The sequence below is a fragment of the Oryzias latipes genome, chromosome 1 (assembly GCF_002234675.1).
Source record: "Oryzias latipes chromosome 1, ASM223467v1".
Lineage (NCBI taxonomy): Eukaryota > Metazoa > Chordata > Actinopteri > Beloniformes > Adrianichthyidae > Oryzias > Oryzias latipes.
This window is the reverse complement of record NC_019859.2, coordinates 18,203,299-18,223,799: the sequence shown is the minus strand read 5'-3', so window position 1 is coordinate 18,223,799 and position 20,501 is coordinate 18,203,299. Positions and strand designations below refer to the sequence as shown.

At 38.9% G+C, this 20,501-nt stretch overlaps 1 protein-coding gene across 1 annotated transcript in view; it reads left to right on the top strand.

Moving 5' to 3' along the window:
- Positions 1–12,197, top strand: part of LOC101166773 — a 79,837-nt gene extending 67,640 nt beyond the window's left edge. The window contains exons 9-11 of the mRNA XM_023957600.1: positions 1,617–1,853; positions 3,071–3,167; positions 11,577–12,197. Of these exons, the coding sequence (XP_023813368.1) occupies positions 1,617–1,853; positions 3,071–3,123 (290 nt within the window). The 3' untranslated portion in view covers positions 3,124–3,167; positions 11,577–12,197. The remainder of the gene's footprint in view (positions 1–1,616; positions 1,854–3,070; positions 3,168–11,576) is intronic.
- The last annotated feature ends 8,304 nt before the right edge of the window (positions 12,198–20,501 follow it).

The window sequence follows — 20,501 nt, the reverse complement described above, 5'->3', positions numbered from 1 at the left end:
AAAATGGGGATACAAATAAAGAAAACTTAGCTTAAAATGGCATTTATGAGTATTTCTTTATTAAAATCTTTGGTAATCAGAAGCAGACAAAAAAGGTGGTTGGAATAAGCTTGTAGCACTGACATAGTACAGTCAGTGGCCCACAACCTCACTGCTTTGCTCCATTCTGATGCATCCACTTGCAGATCCATGCACAGCTTTGTTTTCCTCGTCTGAGTTGCATCTGGCTTAAAACTATACACCTGGATAGCTCCAATATTGCTCAACACCTTTGTTGCAACGCTAATGTTAGGTTGAGAGTGTGAGGGGCTGTAAGCTAGTGAGAGAGCGTTAAAAAAGGGATGATGGGAAACCGTCCTGCCCACAACTCTTAGGTGAATTTCTAATGAACTACTAATGCTCTGCAGAAACTGTGTCCTAGAAATCGACACAGGTTTTTTGATTTGGACTAAAAACAGCATAAGTGGGACTTTAAGGGTATCTATAAACTAAAGTAAACTGTTTCAGATTCAATTTACTTATTGCAGTATGAGCTAAGCATTAGTGGTAATATTCTACAGCAAACCCTAAATGGCATAATGATTCAAATTGGTAGATTGGCTTACGTCCATTTGACTAAGAAAGTAGCTGCAATAGAACATTCATAAAATCCTCCACTCACAGCATCAATTACATAAAATCTAAGAAAGTAAGCAACAACAACAAAAAAAGAATACTAATAATAAAACATCATGCTGGAAGCTTCTGAGTTATACTTTACGTAGGTCCTGGTTTGAAAGTTTCTACCTTAAACTGCTAAATGGGTTTTTATTATCTTGACTCGGAAAAGGATTTTTTACAGCAGAGCCATAAAACTAATTACCGGCCACTGAAAAGCTTTGCACACCTTCACAGGTGTTTCAGTTGTTCCAGCTGACACTTCACATCGTCAGCTCAGGTTCCCACAGGTCTAAAAAGAGCTTTAAAAAAAGGGAAGAAAGAGGTGGGAGACAGCAAGCCTCTGACAAGAAAAATAAACCAGGTGAGAAGGGTAAAAGGTTAAAATAAAATTTAAAGTAAAACTTTAATTTTTTTTAAAATAGTTAAAATTAAATAATTGTAATGTGCAAACAGAAATATTATATATATTACACATTTACCTGTCTTGGTTGTTATTCACGGACACAAATAGATTCCGTGTAACCCAATGACAATGAAGATAGCACTGAGGCACTGGAAAAACATATCAACTAAAGCTCCACATCGTTGCTTTCTCACTGAACAAAACGTGGCCACATAATGACGGGCCTGTCATGCAGTCAAGGGGCCGACCTCATTTCCCAGAACCTCCGACAGCTGCATGACTGAAAATTGTTAGGAACTGGAAGATAATCAGATGCCTCATGACAAACATGGTGGTCTACTCAAATACACCCTCGAGACTACATCACAGTGCTGAAGCTGAATGCACAGCATGCTAATGTAAAGAGCTGATTTGCAGCATCACTCAGAATTGGAAATGCTTATTACAGTATCCCACAGTCAATTTATGGCATAGGCTAAACTGAAAAGTTAATTGTGAGTCATATTGCAAAGTAACATTATCTGTATTATTTTTATTGGTTTGTCTATTCCAGTGGAGGCTGATAAACCTAGTGTTGATCCCAGTGCTGAGTCTGCTGCTCCTGCTGCGAACAGCTCAGACGACAAACCCAAGGAGGATGTTGTTGAGAATAATAGTCCGGCACCTGTGGAGGCCAGCGCAGAGGAGAAAACTGATGACGAAGGCCTTGCCTCTAACAAAACGTCAGTGGAATCGCTGAAGGAGACAAATGAGAACAACAGCAACAATGTTGGCCTCTGCCACAGGGGAGGTCAGTGTTCCATTCTGTACAGTATGTCCACTTCGGAAAAAGACTTTTAGTTCTCCCACAATTCTAACTTCACACAAACCTTCTCTATCCGTTTTCCATTTTCACAAATATGTTTTGAGTTATCATCACCTCTGTATCTGTGTTGACCCAATAGTTATAGCCTCTTTGATGTGCTTATCTCTAAACATTTATAACCATCAGAACGTGTATTTAACATTTTCATCAGGAAACATGACATTTTTATGTAAACATTTATGCACATTCCATTGGATAGTATTTACCAGAGGCTTTGATCTGAAGGGATCCATGGAGTTTCTGCATGTGGGGTTATTTGTCCAAAAAGAACAAAAGATGGGCCTAAGATGTGAACTTTTGGCTTAATCCATTGATTTATGCCTCCTCCGTCACAACTGCCCTAAGGGACGAAAATATAGGTAAATCTGTACGGGTCACGCAGGAAATATCAAAGTTGTAGACCGCTCTATGAACTTGTAGTGCGGAAATGTTCATGAACGAGCATGCTGCAGACAACAGGTCATAGCAAACAAGGACTTACTAATGATTGGAGTGCTGCATTAAGGGCACTGCATGAGTGTGTGTAGCTTACATTATTCTTACAAATACTTCACAATATAATTACCACACACAATGATGCATTTATTTGCATGACATCCTTTAAAGAATGTCATTAAAAATAAAGCTTTAAGAGAACTGCAAGGCACACCTGCACTCCCCTGATGATGCAGCCACTCCTGTCTACGACCCTCCTCTGGCTCGTAGGCGTCAACCCCCCTATGGGTGCATGTGACTACATTACAACCACATTTCTTCCTCTGTAACTGTACTATTAGGATTAAACAAGCTTTCAATAAAAGTTACAGTCTTACCTGTCTTTTAGAAGGCTTTTTTTCCTGGTACTGACACACAATTCTACCTTGTATGAGTAGCAAGGAGAAGTAAAGCTGTGGCGTAAACCCCTACTTGCAGAACAGACCTGTTGTGTTTGTGGAAACTACACAGCCAAGATGGAGTATTAAGCATAGCATAGCACCATAAATGCATCTAATGTTTATTCTCGCAAAAATGTCTTCAAAATACAGTTCAGTCTAGCCTCTAAGGTCGTTCTTTGCTCCCTCTTAACAAGTAAATAACTTGATTGTTTTGAGTCGACATACTCGCGTGTCCTCTGCAAACTTTTTAATGCTTTTTTTCTGCAGAAACCCCCAAAAGCCTCATTCTCTTGGATGTTTGTCTCGACTCTCCTGTTTGAGGTGTTGCCGCAACCTTGCAACTGTCCTGTTCCTGGGAAACTCGGTAAGATTACAGCCAACAGATGCTCTGGTACAGCTGCTTAGCCAGTTCAGATGTTAATAAAAAGGGCAATCCCCACCATGAGCTGTAAGTTTACAGGCCGCATTTAATCGCTAGGCGTGCAACGTTACAGCTTCCTCATATTAAAAATAGAAAAGTCACAACCATTAACTCTAGATTTACAAGATGTACACGCCTCTAAATAATCAGACACCCAGTGATTTATAAATAAGTCAGTGAATGCTTCACCCAAAAATGGTTCTTCAGGGAAGGTATTAGAAGAATGCAACATTTCAATTGCTGACACACTTAAAAAAGCTTTTATCTACGTTTATAAGGTTTTTGAAAACTAATTTTTCACCTAAATCAGACATAAAAAGACCACAGATCAAAAAGTCATTATACCAACTCTTCTTCTGTATTACTGATTATTGTTTGGGCTCAAAGTAATTTGTTGCCGTGTTTTTTTGTTTTTTTTTAACCCGAGGTGCTCTACGTAGCACTGATGGATGGGATCCTTCTCACACGAGTAGTAACAGAGCCCTCTCAGGCTAATCATCATGTGCTTCAGGATGGGGACCCACACCTGCACCTCCCCTCATCCTTTCCTCTTATCAGTTTAGACACAATCAGGACTGCACCCTGAGGCAGAAGAATTCACACTGCCCCTAACAGCCGATGAAGCTCCCATCTGGAAAGCCCAGTGCTCAAGAGATCCTTGTTGGTTACTACAACTGTCTCTCCACGGTGTTTCAGCCAAAGAAGTTTAAATATAAGTATTTGTTTAAAAGTCCCACTCCGATCATATTTAGATCTTTTGTAAAATTATTCACAGTGGTCTTATTAATTATCCCATAATAATAACTATCCCATTGTTAAATCTTACAACTCAAAGGTGAATTACTAATGAACTCCTGCCGCTCTTGAAACTATTTCTTAGAAAACACACTTTTGATTTTGCAGCCAGGACTGTTGGTGTGGAGTAGCCTGTCCCCACATCCCATCATCTTCATCTATCTTTACCCATTCTACAAGTAGCTTACAGCCCCCTCACGACCCCAACCTAAAATTTCCAGTGCAACAAATATGGTGGGCAAATATTGAAGCTATTTCGCTGTACAGTTTTGGGCCAGATGCCAGGTAAGACGAGGAAAATGAAGACGCGCATGGATTTATTTGTCTGCAAGTGGATGTATCAGAATGAAGTGGAGAACGGAAGTGTTTGACCCGCCCAGCTTATTGTCACAAATACAATCCTTTTTCCAACTGCATTTTATTGTCTCCTCCTGAATCACAGAAATCAGAAATTATATCTTAAACTGATTTTTCTTTATATATGTCCTCCATCATGAGAAAAATGCCACTAGAACATATTAAAAATATGATTTTCATTGGATTGGGTCTTTGAGGCCGTTAAAAGTGCAGAGGATTTTAGTGTCAGGAGTTTGTGATCATGGTGAAAGTACCACAAAAATGCTCTTAGTCATGTAGGTATCGTGAATGTCTGTACTGTTAAAGGACTGAGGGACTGGTTGGCCAATATCTTTGTTATTGTGACTACTTTAATACCAGCAGAGGGCCTTTTTAAAACACTAAATAACTTGTTTTTGGGCAGTGAATAACGGAATTTGGAAACAAATAAAGAATTTGAAGTAAAGAAAGTGGACTTCTCAGCCTTTTCCAGCTGGTTTTGGAAGCAATGAGAAAGTTGGAGTTGAAAGGCTGCAGCAGGAGATAATAGATTTGTACAGGCAGGTCATAAACTGTGCCAGCATAATTAGACTGTGGCGCTCTCTTTGTTATTTTCCTGTTACTGCACAGCTTTCATGTCTAATGGTTAAGGTTGAAGGAAACTGCCTGTATCACGTGAGATGAGAAATTTACAGCAGGAAAGAGCTAGAGGGACAAACTAAAATTCTGCTGCGTGAGTCAGGAATGCTTGGAGTTTGTTCAAACCCATCTTCCTCTGTTGAGAGAGGCTATTCATGGGTAAAACTCATGGAGCAAGTTCAGAAGTCAAAGGTGAGAAACAAAAAAAAATACAGACTGGTTTGTGGCCCAATACAAAGTCTAAAGGGGCACTTAAGAGAGCTACATTACATCCTCTATTTTCTGATTTTAATCTGGTATAAAGTCACTACTTTGCAACCTTAGATTTCTGAGAGGAGGTTGATCGTGGCACATGCTCCGAAACCAAGATCTTTATCTCAGTAATAACAGTGAAGAGAAGCTTCCTGCTTGTGTGGTTTGATGTTGTTCAAACCAGCGTGTTGGACATTTCACCTGTGCCGCTTTGCAGAAGGGAGGGACTGTCAGGAAACGCAGACCAGCTCTCTCTAAGCAGCACCACCACAAAACAGCTGGTGGGAACCCCTCCCCCTATGTTCACTTCACATTAGCCCTTGTGTTATCTTATAGGGTCCAGATGACCCCACCTGTGTTATCCCTACCATGACAAAGGTGGAGAGGATTTCATGTAATCCATGGACACCAGTGAAGATCTCAAATCATTGAAGAGAAAAAGTTCAGCGTACTGTCTTGTGGGGTCTAGATGACCCCACTCCCAATGTTAAAGTGCCTTGGATAGCACAAGGGATACTTAAGTTGTGAAGACAGAGGTTGAAGATTTCCTTAATGAACTTACTTAGGGTAAAAATAAACATCCTTTACCAAAAAAAAGTGAAACGTTTACGACATTTAATCGAGGTTCTACTAAAAAAGATGCAACCCTAAAAATAGGAAAAGGACACTAATCTTAAGAAAATCACTCAAAAGTAGTAACATTTTCACATAACAAGACATCTCATAATAAAATATCAACATTTAGAGACAAAGAGTTCCACACACATGTTCAAAAAGGGAAAAATAAACTATGAAAGCTAACTGTTAAGAGTTTATTGGAATTAAATGTTATACAGCCGAATAAGTGTTTTTTTTTGTGCTAGTTCTAAGCAAATGGTTTGCATTTTTTGAGTTTTTACATGCCTAATTGTAATTTATTTTGATTACAGTGACAAAAAACTAGCGTTCATTCGTAATCAAAATTTTGGCTTAAAAAATAATGACTATGGATGGCAGTCTAACCTGTTAACATTAAGCATCTCCAAAATAACATTCATAAAATTGAGGCAAAAATTGCAGTGCAGTTTAATTATTTTTTGTCTTAAATCTAGTTTTTCTACTGTCAAGAGTTTGGAGCAAAAGTATTTTGACTGATTTTAATTATGGCGTCCTTATTCCTGGATCCTCGCTCTTACTGAAACAAAAAATGATTGACTTGTGCTGATTTTGAAAGTTCGGAAAAGTTCAGAAGCACAGATCAATTAAACTTCAACTCTAGTTAAATATTTTGAGTGTCCAAAAAAAGGTTTAAAACTTTTGCAAGTATCAAATAGTTTGCAGTGTTCTTAGAAAGCCTACAAAGAGAAGAGTTGCCATCATCATATCTTTTCTTCATGTTAAAACGACACAACAGCACACATACCTGTAGTAAGAACATACATACATGTTTCATGCTCTTTTTATTCTACAGTTTATTAGGTATCCCAAAAAATTCACAGGCACCCACAGTCCAGCCCCCAAACTTTATAAACTTAAGTTTGCGGTCAAAAATTCTCCAGGTTATTGCAGATTCTGGAAAATGATAGGAAAAATGCTTTTATTGCTCCATGTTATCACTTAAAGTCAGTAATTAGACCATAGTAAATCGTTACAGATCGAGCCAATGAGGGGGGCCAGAATTTACATCTGAGTTCTATAAACAAACCATAAAAAAACCATTGACAATGGCTGAATAAAAGCTAGCAGAGACTTTAGGATTTACCTTTTGGATTCACCCTGAAAGCCTTTGGGATAAAGAAAGCTTCCGGCAGTTCAACTCCTGCCCCCAGTGGCAGAGGTCAGTTTGAACAGTGTAAGTTATGGTATTTACAAGGCACTGTCAGGATCCCACTGATTTACAAAGGTTAAGGAGAGTTATCCTGTTTATTTTGAGGCTTTCAGATTTTCAGATAACATCACTAAAATCCAGCAACAAAAAAGTCTGTGTTTTCTAGGAGGAGGTTCACATCCTTGTAGTACTAAAATACATTTTTACAAGTTTGATTTTGTCATCTTAGACATTTACAAAAACAAACTAGACTAAATTACATAAGCTTCCTAAATGGCGTGCATTGTCTCTTTTGCATAAATAAAAAAAAGGGTTAAATGTCAGCACTTTATCTAAGCCTGAACTTTAGTCATGTCCAGCCTTTACACCCTGTCTGCAAAGGTTTAGGATTTAAACATCCCAAGGTTTAAAGGTCAGAAAGTTCTAATTAAAGGGTTCACTGAGACTGCAGAGGAATAATGTGGCCTCATTGTCAGTGTCATCTGTTTCACATTCTTTCCCTGTTACTGAGCAAGTCACTGCAAATCTAGATGTGCAGCATTTGTTGTATTGCCCAAACTCAGATTCATTTTCAAAAGTGACCGCTGCACAGGGCAAGAAGCTGAAACAAAAATCATAATCTTGTTTGGCATCAAATAATTACCAGTTTATTTTGAAAACTGCAATCCAAATTTGCTCTGCAGCTTAAAAATAAACATTAAATGTTGGAAGGATAGTTAAGGAACTCCAACATCTCCCTCTTGACACTGCCAACAATGTTTTTATTTTGGGAGTTGTGACGTGCACGGGTCTTTGCTATTTTCCAGAGACATTTCACAGTGGTGCATTTCCTGGATTCCTGCTTTCTTGTTTGTCAAGTTGACCTGCAAAACATTTACAGGACAAATATAGTATAGTGTGCTGATTGGTGCTAAATGAAGCAGGATGATGCTGAAATAGGAAAAGCAGTTTGAAGTGAACCGGCGTATTCGTTTTTCTGCAGGTTCAAAGCTGTAGTGTCTAGCCCCCCGACCACAGTTTGCCTGATTAGTGTTTTCCTTGCAATATTGCGGTTCTTCTTTGACAGTCAACGTCTGATTTTTTTGTCAGTGTAATTTTGCAGTTTTTTTTTTTACATAGGGGTACTGTCTTGATTGGCTGTTGAACTTGTCAGTTAATCTCCTCTGTGCTGTGTCGTCTGTCCAGCATGCGTTCAGTTTACCAGAGTTGCATAAATCTTCAATCGCAAGCAGATGTTTGTTTTCATTCAATAAAACTGGGCTTACTTATCTAAGAAGGTTTGAACGTTGGGAGTTTAAAAAGAGAGAAACATATAGTATAAAAGGGTTCCTGTCTGATTGAGAAAAGAAAGGTTTTACAGCCTTTTTTTTTACAACTTTAAAACATCTGTAGTACTGCTTCGCAAATTTCCCCTGTTGCTGGTTATTATTACAACATAAGCCCACGATAAACAATGGAACGCTGTACTGATTTTGTTTCTGCTGGTGGCAGAGTCTGGACAGTCAAAAAAGTTAATGACCATTTAAAACTAAAAAACGTATTAGGACATTTTTTAGATTTCAGTTAGCTTATGGATTTTGTATATATTGTATGCACATAAAAAATTCTAATGTAAACCTCTGAGTTTCTACAATGGCCGCTGTTTGTTATAAAGTGGTCCTTTTTTAACACATTATTGAATGAGGCTCTGCCTCTTTTTTGCCTTCATGCCAGCAACAAAACAGGCTGTAGAAAAACCAGTTAGGTTCTAGGGCAAAGAGTACAAAGGAGTCATGGCTTAGCACCTAGTCCTTTGAAAGTGGCAAATGGTAAATGGCGTATATAGCGCTTTGCCTGACCTACCTTGCTTTAAGTCCCAAAGGGCTTAAGAGTCACAATTCCCTTTTACCCACACACACATTCACACACTAATGGAGGCTACACTGCAGAACACTGGCGCTAAATAACCACCAGGAGCAATGTGGGGTTCAGTGTCTTGCCCAAGGACACTTTAACACATGGGCAGACAAGGTGGGAACGTGACCTGCAATCCTCTGATCAAAAGTCAATTACTTTACCACAACACCATGGCCGTCCACAGACACTGCATTTTTATAAATGCTTTTTTATTTTTATTTTAGGTTCTTAGTTAATGTTATGGTGTGTTATCAGAGCTTAAGTGATCAGAAGGGGACCAATAAAAACACAGACCAGTGTTTTTTGCTTAATTTGGACATTTACTAGAGAGCTATTAATGTTAAACATGAATAAAAATGTCAATAGTTTAGAGTACAAATAGCAAAAAAAAACTTTTATAGTCAAATAATGTTATCAGGCAACAGCTCTTGGTTAATTTTTGTGGGAATGAGCTTACAGTCTATCAATGAACCTTTTTTTGTATTAAAAAAAAGAGATAAATACAGATGTGAACGCTGCTTCAAAACTTACTTTGAACATTTGGCAAGACTGATCCGGAGTCCTAATGACAGATAGACATTCACCTACCTCCTGCTCCACATTCCTCAGGTAGTGTCAAATTGTCAAATTCACACTGGCTTAATGACGTCCCTGTCTGTCATCGTTCACTCACTGCTGAATGTGAACACGTGGATTCCAGGTGACGCTGACAGACAATGTTAAGGCTTCTCCTTCTTAATATATGGCTGAATCCAAAGTCTTTCCCTAGCCCTTCGGATTCTCCCTATCCCTCCAATTGTAGAGGTATTTAATCACATCACTTGGTTATTAAAAATAACCAAATTTCAATAAGTTCCTGTGTCTCATCGTCATGGTTGCTACCTTCCTTCTCTGTTTACAACCCATAATACAGTGGCCATTTCGGTCCAGTTGCTCCGAGCTTGGAGCCTAATCCGACTGAAGAAACTCATAGAAAACCGGAGCTCAGTCTGATTGGAAACAAACGGACAACCTTGAAAGATGGGTCCAAGAGTGGTTCCTGGTTCAGGACCAGGGTCCACTTGGGTGTATTTAGACTAAAAACTTGTTCCGGATTATTGGGGGAAACAAACTCTGTCTCACTTTAATCAAACTAAATGTGTCCAGTCTGAATACATCCTATTTGAAACCACATTTTTCGAAAGTGTAATCAAACCTTTTTTTTGTTTTCTTAATAAAACAGCAAATGCTTTCTGGGTAACCCCGTTCTGACATTTAAAAAACAAAATCAAAGTGCTTGCCTCCCTTCACTGGGGTTGATTGGAGGCGGTCCAACCAGGTCCTATTTTTCTGAGATCAGGTGAAGGTAAGGACAGCTGGAAAAACCTACATCCAGCAAGCCTCCCGGCCAGAAAAAAACAATAAATACGTAAAACATTGATGTCCTCAAAACTTTGATTAAATGTAAATGTTGAACAGATATTTAGTGCTCCCTTTGTATTTCTCTCTTCCCTTTTCAATCTACCAGCCAAATCCCAGAAAATTCACCTCTAAATTAAGTGTAAAAGTGTTGTTGTTTGTGTCTATTTTCATTTTCTGTTGTTTTTCAAAAAAGGGTTTTTATTCTGTGTTTCCTCTTGAAAAATCCAAATGAAATACAGTTTTAAATCTCTCTGATTTCAGTGGGGGGTTGTGTTTCAAAATGATCTCTGGCTTCTTGGCTGAACATATTTTCTTTGATGTTTCTGTTATGGTGTTTTACGGTCTGAGATTATCCCTGGATGTGCTTCATTAGATCTATAAAATCCTCTAAAGAATGTCAATCTTTTAGCACTCAGATTTCAGGACAGTGGTCAATCGGCCTACAGAGTTTTTTTTCTACTCTTGTGGCTCAACTTAATGTACTGAAATGATTGTGGGGTCCGATCCAGAACCTGAGCCTACGAAGTCTTGCCTAAATCTAACAATCCTGTTTAATTATATGATCTTGATTGATAAACTGTTTAAATTTAAAACTGCGGAGGGACAGGGCAACATTTTCAACTGAAATACACAAGGTGTGCTTCCTGCATGATCTTAAAAGCTGGGATTTGGTTAACCCTTGTGCTATCTTAGATGACCCCACCCTTACATTGACGTGTTCTCCCTACCATGACAAAGGTGGAAAGATTTCATGTAATCCATGGACACCAGTGAGGTTCACAAATCATTGAAGAAAAAAGGTTCAGAGCACTGTCTAGTGGGTCTAGATGACCCAACTCCCAACGTTAAACTGCCTAGGATAGCACAAGGGTTAAGACAAAACTTGGATAAATCTAAAGACATGCTGTACCCAAAACTGCTTTCCCTTCACCTAAGGCACTGCAATATTTTGTGTGGACACTTTAGTGTAAATCACATCAATATCTGGGTAGTGGGTGTATGTCAGTTATCCATTCCTACAATTAGATGTTTCCCTGTGAAGGTCAGAGGTCAATACAAAGGCTACACAAGCTTGGCTCAAAACAGAAACTTTAAAGAGAGATTATGTGCCATGTATGATTTTTATTAACAACTGGATGGTTTTCACTCACTTTTCTGTTTATCCTTAACTTATTTTTTGTTTGTGTGTGTGTGTGTGTGTGTGTGTGTGTGGGTGTGTGTTTTAGAATGAAGACGAACCTGAAATTTCCCCGTAACAAAAAGGATTCGAAAATTTCACATCACATGGAAAACCGAGGTCCCCTTTTGGGCTGCAGCATCCTTCTACTACAACCATTGTCAGCAAGTTCATATGTTGTGCTTTCTTCTGCAAATTTTTATTTAATGTTTACTCCTATGGTGGCCAATAGATTTTGACTTTAACAAATGGAAAAAGAAAAATGCACAGTGGTTGCAAGAAAAGCCAACACCGCAAAAAAGAAAATGTATCTTGTTTGCTTGATGACATTGCCATTTTTTAAGCTACTCTACTTGAAAATGCTTCCTGCTATTCAATTCTTCATTAATGTTTTCAGGGCTTTTTTATGCGGTATCATTTTTTTTTCAAATTGCATTGAAATTATTGGAAAAAACAATGATCCAGCATTTCATCAAAACTGAGCATACCTGTAACAAACAGGTTTAAATATAATTCATTTTTTCGGTCAGACATTCAACAAGTATGTGCATGTTAATATCGGACTTTATCCTTGTCTTTTCTGTTATTTGTTATAATTTATCTTCTCTGTATTTATTTTTGTAGCTTTTATCCAACTAAGCAAAAATAAAGTTTCAACTTTCGATTAACATTTTTTTCTCAATGTTTTTTTTTAAACAAATGCTTTATTAAAAAATATTATAGCTTCATTTAGAAATCATGTCTTGTTCCACCTACTTTGTTGTAGCTCAGGGATCTTTGCCTCATAACTTTAAGGATTTTTCTTTTACAATATAGATACCTCTGAATATGAAGTGGTGTAGAGACCTCACACCTTCATTTCCAGTTGTTGTTCCACTATGAAAACAACTTAAAGAGGTTTAAAAAGTTATCCAAAGAGGCCTAATTCTGTGTCTTTGGGTGCCAACCATTGCCCTCTCAAAGTGACCATTCAACTCTTGACATAAATAAAAGGTGACAGGTGTAAAAGATGCTTTTGCGTTTGTATTTTCTATGTAGAGGTAGTAAAAAAATATAAGGGGGACAGGGTTTCACGACAAAAGCCTCTTCTCCTCGCTGATTGGATGATTGTCCATCATTTCAACCAAAAGTTATTTGATGCAATGCTGGATTTCATCATCCGATCACCATTCTGCCTTTTCTGGTTTCTTATTGTGTTTCATTTTTGTAACATTTCATTTTTATTTCTGGAAATGACTTTTGTGTCCCGAAGTGTTTTTTAATTTTTTTAATTTCTTCCGCTTTAGTTTTTGGAATTTTGTTTTGTTTTCTTAAATATGATGCTGTTTTTTTAATTTTTTGTTTTGCTTTTTTTACTTGGCGTTGTGATCTTTAAAACCTTTTTGAGTCAAGTGATTTATTGATATGATTTACACTTCATGGCCACCGCATCTTAGGGCGCAACAAAAAAAGCAAACTGTTTTAAAAAGGGTATCAACAACAAACTTTTGGCATTCTTGTCTTGCAAAAAAAGAAAAAAAATATTTGGAGAAAACTTTTGAGTGTTTTTATATAGTTCTGTTTGCATGTTTTCTGATAGATTTAGTGCAATTTTATATGCAAATGGGATTTATCTGCAGGAATAAGTTCCCCAGTGTTTGGGATTGGTCCAGCTGCTATATCAAGCTTGTTTCTATACAGACTTAAAACAGTCTGCCCACACAAGGCTTTAATCCACCATTAAGCAGATGAGATGTTGCCCTGAGCCTGCGGAGCTACAGGAGTGCTTCTTTAATGCTTATGTGAACCCCTCAAACCTGACCACAGACATGGACACCCTGCAGCAAACCCACTGAGGCAGTACACAAACTTCTTCCACCACAGAACCGGATCCAAAGGTCTCAGTATCCTCTATTTATATGCAGAGTATATTTACAACAACGCTGGATCATTTGAAGGCTGTGGAGAAATGCAAAGAGAAGGTGCTCTTCCTCTGTTTTTGAAAGAACACAAGGAGTTTATCAGGGGAACATTCCTTCCTCAGGTCACAGAAGGATTTCAAAGAGTCTTTCAGATCTCCTTTTCTAAGCTCATGGTCATTCTTTGGAGTTTAACTTTGATTTAGTCTTGCTTTGAAATGCTTGGCCAGTCATCTTTGACTGTGCTTTCTAAACGCACTCAAAAATACACAAAGAGACATAAAATAATAATCTTTTCACATGTACTAGTACTGTCAATCGCATATCCTGGAAAATCCTCATATGAGTTGACCTTTTCAGCATTCAAATTGTGGACAGTTGTCTTTGAAAAGATCCACATTAAAATGTGTTTGCATTTTTATGTGAGCCATATCATAAAAAAAAAACAACACCAAAAGTCAAAAGAGAGCCAAAAGAAATATCAGGTTTTTGTTTTTAACAATAAGTGCTTATTTTAAACTATGTTTTTGTGAGTTTGAAGTTATTAAGAGTGACTATTGTAGATTTTTTTTCATGAACAGATGGGTACAGTTAGCATGCAGGAAATTTCAAAGTAATACCCCACTGTTTTTCCTGCCAATCTGCTTCAGCCGACCCTTATACAACACAAGCAGCGTAAGTAAGGGGAATGTAGGTTAGACACAGGCATGTCCTACGGATATTTCCTTTTTACCACCATTTTCAAATGAGGAAATTAGACAGAGTGTAGTTTGCATCCTATGAGCATCTTACAGGACCGTGTGTATCACGTGCAAACTCCGTGCATGCAGCATTTGCGTGCGGTCAGCAAGGAGCAGGGGCCTGTTTCAAAAAGGAGGTTAAGTGTAAAACCCTGGGTTTTCCATTTCAGAATGGGAGGTTTGTTAAACCAGAGAGGCAGAGTAAGTCAAACCCGTTTCTGAAAGAGAGGTAAGGTATTCTCGGAGTCAGTGTCCATGGTTACTTACGTTGTGAACCTAACCTGGTCGGGAGCAGGTTTTATTCTCTAAACTCAAGGTTCCTGCCTGTCCCCTCCCCTTTTTAAAGACGAAGCGGTATGTTTCGCTTTAACCTTCATTGCCCACATTTCCGTCACACAGAGACGGTCTAAGTGACAAGAATGGCTTGTTCTTTCTTGGAGGACCCAATAGACGAGGAGGCTGCATTAATTCGTAGAGAATTACATTTACGTCGTGCGAGGATTTTGAGACCTAGACTCGATTTTTTGTCATTTCCCCTTACGTTTTTGTTTGAGCGTTACCGTTTTTCGTTGCAGTCAATTACATATATACAATGAAAACAACATTAGATATGTATTGCTATGTAGATGTTTCATATGTCAAATATTGTCAACAAAGCCTACATCCATGACATGCTCAACTTTGACCTGATTGAATTATGTTTTTATACTTCATTTTTAGCTGCTGCCATGTTCTTTTAATTCCTGCAGGATTGCATCTACATGAAAATGAAATCAGGGACATTGGATTAGATTAATGTAACAATTATTTTTTTGGAAACACAATTTGCTAGCACTGCTTACTTTCTTAATCCCATATAAACCTATACCACTTGATCAATACAAGGGTAGACATAAACTCACTTTTAAAAACACAATTGCATTTATTAATATTAAACTGACCAACGTTTGCAAGAGGGGAAGGTTAACAAAAAAGTCCTCTAAACATTACCGACGTTAAATGCATTTTTCCCCCGATTGGTTCTGTACACTATGCAGCATTTCATGCATTTACACCAGGAATAACACTTCAAAAGTACACCTAAATATCACCATTTTTTATTTCACTCCTTAAACTATTTAAAAAGTTATTACAGCCAATATTTTATAACAATGATTTTAATGCAAACTTGCGCATTGACTTGAGCAGCTATGTTTTCCCACGCTAACTGTCTCTGTTTTGCAGATGCAGCGGTGTTGCTTTTCTTCTGGAATATGTGCTCATATTCACTGTAACTCTGCAGCAGCACGTCAAGTTCAGCTGGCGAAAAATACGCAGACCTCTTTTTTCCACGGTTGCCATGGTGACTCGCAATATCTGCGCTCCATTGATAATGGATTCTTCTAGTCGCGGTGCGCACGCTTACCTCCGAATCAGTCCACTCAGAATTGATTGACCTAACTCCGATCAGCTTCTCTGAAACAGAAAACTCAGAGTTGTTAATCTCTCGATTGACCAACTCAGAGTTCAAGTTTAACCTCAGAGTTGGTTGAACCTCCTTTCTGAAACAGGCCCCAGGTGTGTGTGCCTTACTAGATGTCTGCGTAATGGAAATCATTTGACAGCATCACCTGTTCGTCAAAAGTGCATGTAACTTACATTACAACAACGGTACCTTCCATTTTTATTACGTCCCTTAATAGACTATCTTAGATGACCCCACCCTTGCATTGACGTGTTATTCCTACCATGACAAAGGTGGATAAAGGTGGAAAGATTTCATGTAATCCATGGACACCAGTGAAGATCACAAATCATTGAAGAAAAAGGTTCAGTGTACTGTCTAGTGGGTCTAGATGACCCAACTCCCAACGTCAAAGTGCCTAGGATAGCACAAGGGTTAAGTTGACTGCACGAGCCTCAACAGCACTACAAAACTCACCTTTGCTCCCCTTGAAATGCGGAAGACTACCCTCTACGGGCTTGGACAACCCAAAAACGCTCTGCAACCGTACAGTGGTTGACCCGTATGGATGCATGCAGCTAAGCGACTTTATCTGTGCAAACTCTCATTCATCCAGGATAGAAAAAGTTGTTGGTGGATAATGATGCATCACTGACAGCATTTTGTTTGGAATCTTTGGAAATATTTTAATCAGAATAACACTATCACTGGACAAAACATGTACTTGCATTATTCAGAATGTAAGTACCTTAACTGTTCAGAGTTCATCTGAGCTGTACACCAATAGTGATGCATCCACAAGTCTACAACTAATTGATTATTCCTTAAAATAGTAAATGGTAATTTATTGAAATGCTGCTTCATAACAAGACAAAAAGGAGCTCCAAGTATTCTAAATAAAAACACCACTAAAACCTTTTTGAAATACATTCTTCATCCTTAAATGATCAAGACATATCCAACATTTGCCCTGAAAAGGAAAAAAATAAAAGTCAATTCAATCTTCAGTTTGTGTGACTGTCAACCATAAAGAAACTGCACCCTTTAGGCTTTGTGTTTTATTTATCATGAGGTCGTTAAGGCCTGCTGTCACCATCAGCTTCCCCAGGAATGAAGAGTTGATCTTTGGCTGCAAAGCCTGGCCCCCACCCAGGTTAGCACTCAGTGTACTGTGGACAGTCATTAAAGCCATATAACATTTAATGTTCAAGTTACAGAAAGAAAAAAAATACCGGTAAGTGTAACTCCTAGCTAACTTGGTGATTCAGGCTATTGGTTTTGATGCTTTTTGTCCAAAAAATCAAATAAGACCCAAAACCTTAAATTCAGAGCAATAAACACCTGTGTATATAAATGTTTATAATTACTCCATAGTCTTTTTCTTTTACATACTGCTCTCTGTTCCTGTACTGCTGCCGCAATAAGGAAATTTCCCCATCGTGGGACTAATAAAGGAATATCTTATCTTATCTTTTATCTCTTAAACATACATTTTATTACAAGGGTTGTTTTTTTCCTGCTCCTTTGGCAGGGATTTGAGTAAGATTCAAGCTATAATAAGCCTTCAGGATGAGCATCCTTTGCTTATTTTTGGATTGGACAAACGAGGAAGGCAAGTTTTATTTTAAGAATGTAATCAAATAGATGGAATACTGAATACACGGATGCAGTTTGGGGCTCTGCTATTTCGCCCATACCAAAGATGGCTTCAAATTTTTAATTCAAAATAATTTCCATCAACAATAAGTAAGACTCTTTTACAATATTTATGAAAACATAAGACAGGTTGTCCTCATTTACAACACTTTATTTTTTGAATGTCAAGTTTAAATAGGATGTGGTTTGTTAAACATAAAGACATAAAAGGTTTGACTATATCCTAAGTGCATGTATTTTTAGGTAAAAACTTATTGTAAAGCTTGATAAAGCTTTGACCAACTTTCGAATGCCACTTCATAAAGCACAAATCAAAAGATGATCCAAAAAAGTTGCTATGGTATTTTTATTCTAACCGGCCCATGTGCAGCATGCTGAGTACACATTCTCATGTTCTCTCTGCATCCAGAGGAAAAAAGGGAACTGGGATTTTCCCTGATGCAAATCCCTTATTAACCTCTTCCCAAAGTCATTTAGTTTTTTTTTAATAAACACTTTTTGATGAAACTATCATAAACCAAAGTAATTTTGTATGTGTTTGCAAAAATGTTTATGATATTAGATGCTTGCTGTCACATACTGTACAAATGTATTTACGGTATCTGCTTTTATACTTTTTTCTTTTTTTCTTTTTACAAGAAAACACTAATATATATATATATATATATATATATATATATATATATATATATATATATATATATATATATATATATTTTTTTTTTTTTTTTCATTTTTGTGGACACTAAAGTTTATTTCCAAACCTATTAGCTATTTCTTAGTGGAGACATCTGACAAATACAATTTCAATTTATATGAAAATATAAATTGTATATACTGTATACGGTTTACAGAGGCAAGCAGAAAACACATTTTGTCAATACCGTAATTCTTTTATCTGACCAAAATAGGTGGTTGAATAGGTGGACAGGTGACAATCCACCACCTTTTTTCTGCAGCTTCCCTTCAGAACATTCTGTCAGGATGTAAACAGAAGTCATATGATAGGACAATCAAGTGCTGAAATAGTTGAACAGAAGCTAATGAAACTTGGTCAGACTTCTGTTTTTTAATATTCCTTTCCTCTCCATTTATTTAAATCACTCTATCTTTATTTTTTCTCATTTACGGTGTAGACTGGGGTTGACTTTTGATTATTCTTGTTGACTCCATCAACTTGTATTTATAGATCTGGGACCGCATAGCCTAATTTATTTCGTTGAGGTCAACCATTGGGTCAAAGTTTGTCTGCTGGGCCCAGACTTTGCAACGGCGGCCGTGTCCCCGGGGTGCCGGCTTCCTGGGCCCGGCGGTGCTCTCTCCGCGCGGTGGGGGAGTTCACATTACATCTGAGCCGGGGGTGTCTGGTCCCTGGGGGGTGGGTTCTGGTCCTTGCTCCTGAGTGCTGGGCCCCGCCAAATTTCCAACTGTGGCCGAGCCTGGTCGGGCCATATTTATAACACCCCTTGTGGGCCCTCTTTTTTTCCCCGGGGTTCCCCCCTCCTGGGCGGGGGCGGCGGGCCCCCTGCCTCGCTCCTCCCTGGACCAACCGTGGGCCGGGCGGATGGTTGCCTGGAGTGCGGAGCGGGTCTCCCTTGGGGGGTCCTGGCTCGTACCTGGGGTTGGGGCGGGGGGATGCCCGGAACTCCTGGGTGGTGGTGGGGTGCTCGTTTGGGGCTGTGGGCGTCCTTCTCCGGTGGGGCTCTGCGTTGGGTTCTCCCGGGGCGGCGGGGGGGCTGCTCTCCTGGTTGGGCTGGGGCGGCGCTCTCTTTCCCTCCGTGCTTCCCTGGCCTCTGGCTCTGGGGGCCTTGCGGCGGCCCTGCTGGCCCTGGCCTGGGTGGCGGGCTTGGTCGCCCGGGCGGCGGTTGTTCCCTGCCGGTTCCCGTGTGGCGTTGGGGGGATTCCGGCTGCCGCTGCTGCTGCGGTGGGGGTCTTGGGGTGGGGATGGCTGGGCACTCTCCCTCCTTCTTTTCACGTTCCACCATCCATTTTAGAAGAACATAAAACCTCACCTGAGCACTGGTGTTAGCTCACCTTTGCACTAATAGCTTGCATGACTGAATGACTGAAATATTTCACACTAGTTGGTTATCAGGCATAAGTATGCGTGTGAACACTATCTGTTTTGTGTACATGTCGACAGGTGGACATTTTTGCAGCTAGCAGGTGTGTTTATAACATTTGAGTGTGTGTGTGGACAGGCCCCGCCCTTTTTGTACTGCATTTGAACCTTACCATAATGATTAACAACCAGTAAACTTGTTGCTGTATGCTGCTTCATGGTCTTATCCCCCTTCCCCTCCTATTATCACCCCCTACCCCCCCCTTTCTCTAGCGTCCCTCTCTCTTCTTCCCCTCTTTCCTTTTCCGTCCGGACCAACACCAAAGATTTTCAGACATGATTGAAATTAATAAAGTTTGGCCTCAATTACAAAAGGGGTTTATTCAGACATACCTTTGGTTTGTCAGAAGATTAATAACCCCTCTTGTTAAAGCAAAATATGTCCAACACAAGAGGCCCTCAGCCCTCGTCTGTCTGCCCAGCTGTTGGACAGGACAAGTTAAAAAAAAAAAAAAAAAAAAAAAAGTTTGTCTGCTGGGCCTCCAATTTATTTTTCTATATATTTTGTCTTTCAATTTATTTAGTTATTTTTTGTTTCCACATTCACTAGTGTATTTTGCAAAAAATAGAAAATCTATCCATCTTCTATCCCCTCTTTGTCCAGTGGAGGATCACAGAAAGACTGCACCCTATCCAAGAAACTTTAAGGCAAAGGTAGAGCATACCCCCTGGACCAGTCACCATTGTATTGCAAGGCCTCACACACATTTATACTAAGAGGACAGTTAATCATCAGTCATCAGTCAATCTAAATAGTAAGTTTTTGGGGGAAAACCAGAATGCCAGAAGACAACCCAGACATGGTTGAAAGTAAGTCTAACCCTCACACCACTGTACAGCCAAAATATGAAACCATAAGAACTAAACTATTTACTTTTTATTTTATTCTTATTCCCATAAAAACAAGATCAGTCCTCGTTGACACCTGTCCTGCCATCCGATGCTGGTATTGTGCCTCAGGGTGGGGCTGAAGACCACGCTAGTACCGGTGGTTCATGAACACAGGAGAAATGCCTGCCTACTTTCTAAAACCAGACTGTATGAATAATGGCTACATTGAGTTTTCAAATAGACTTTTTCATTTTTTTCTACCAAATAATTAACAATATTCTTT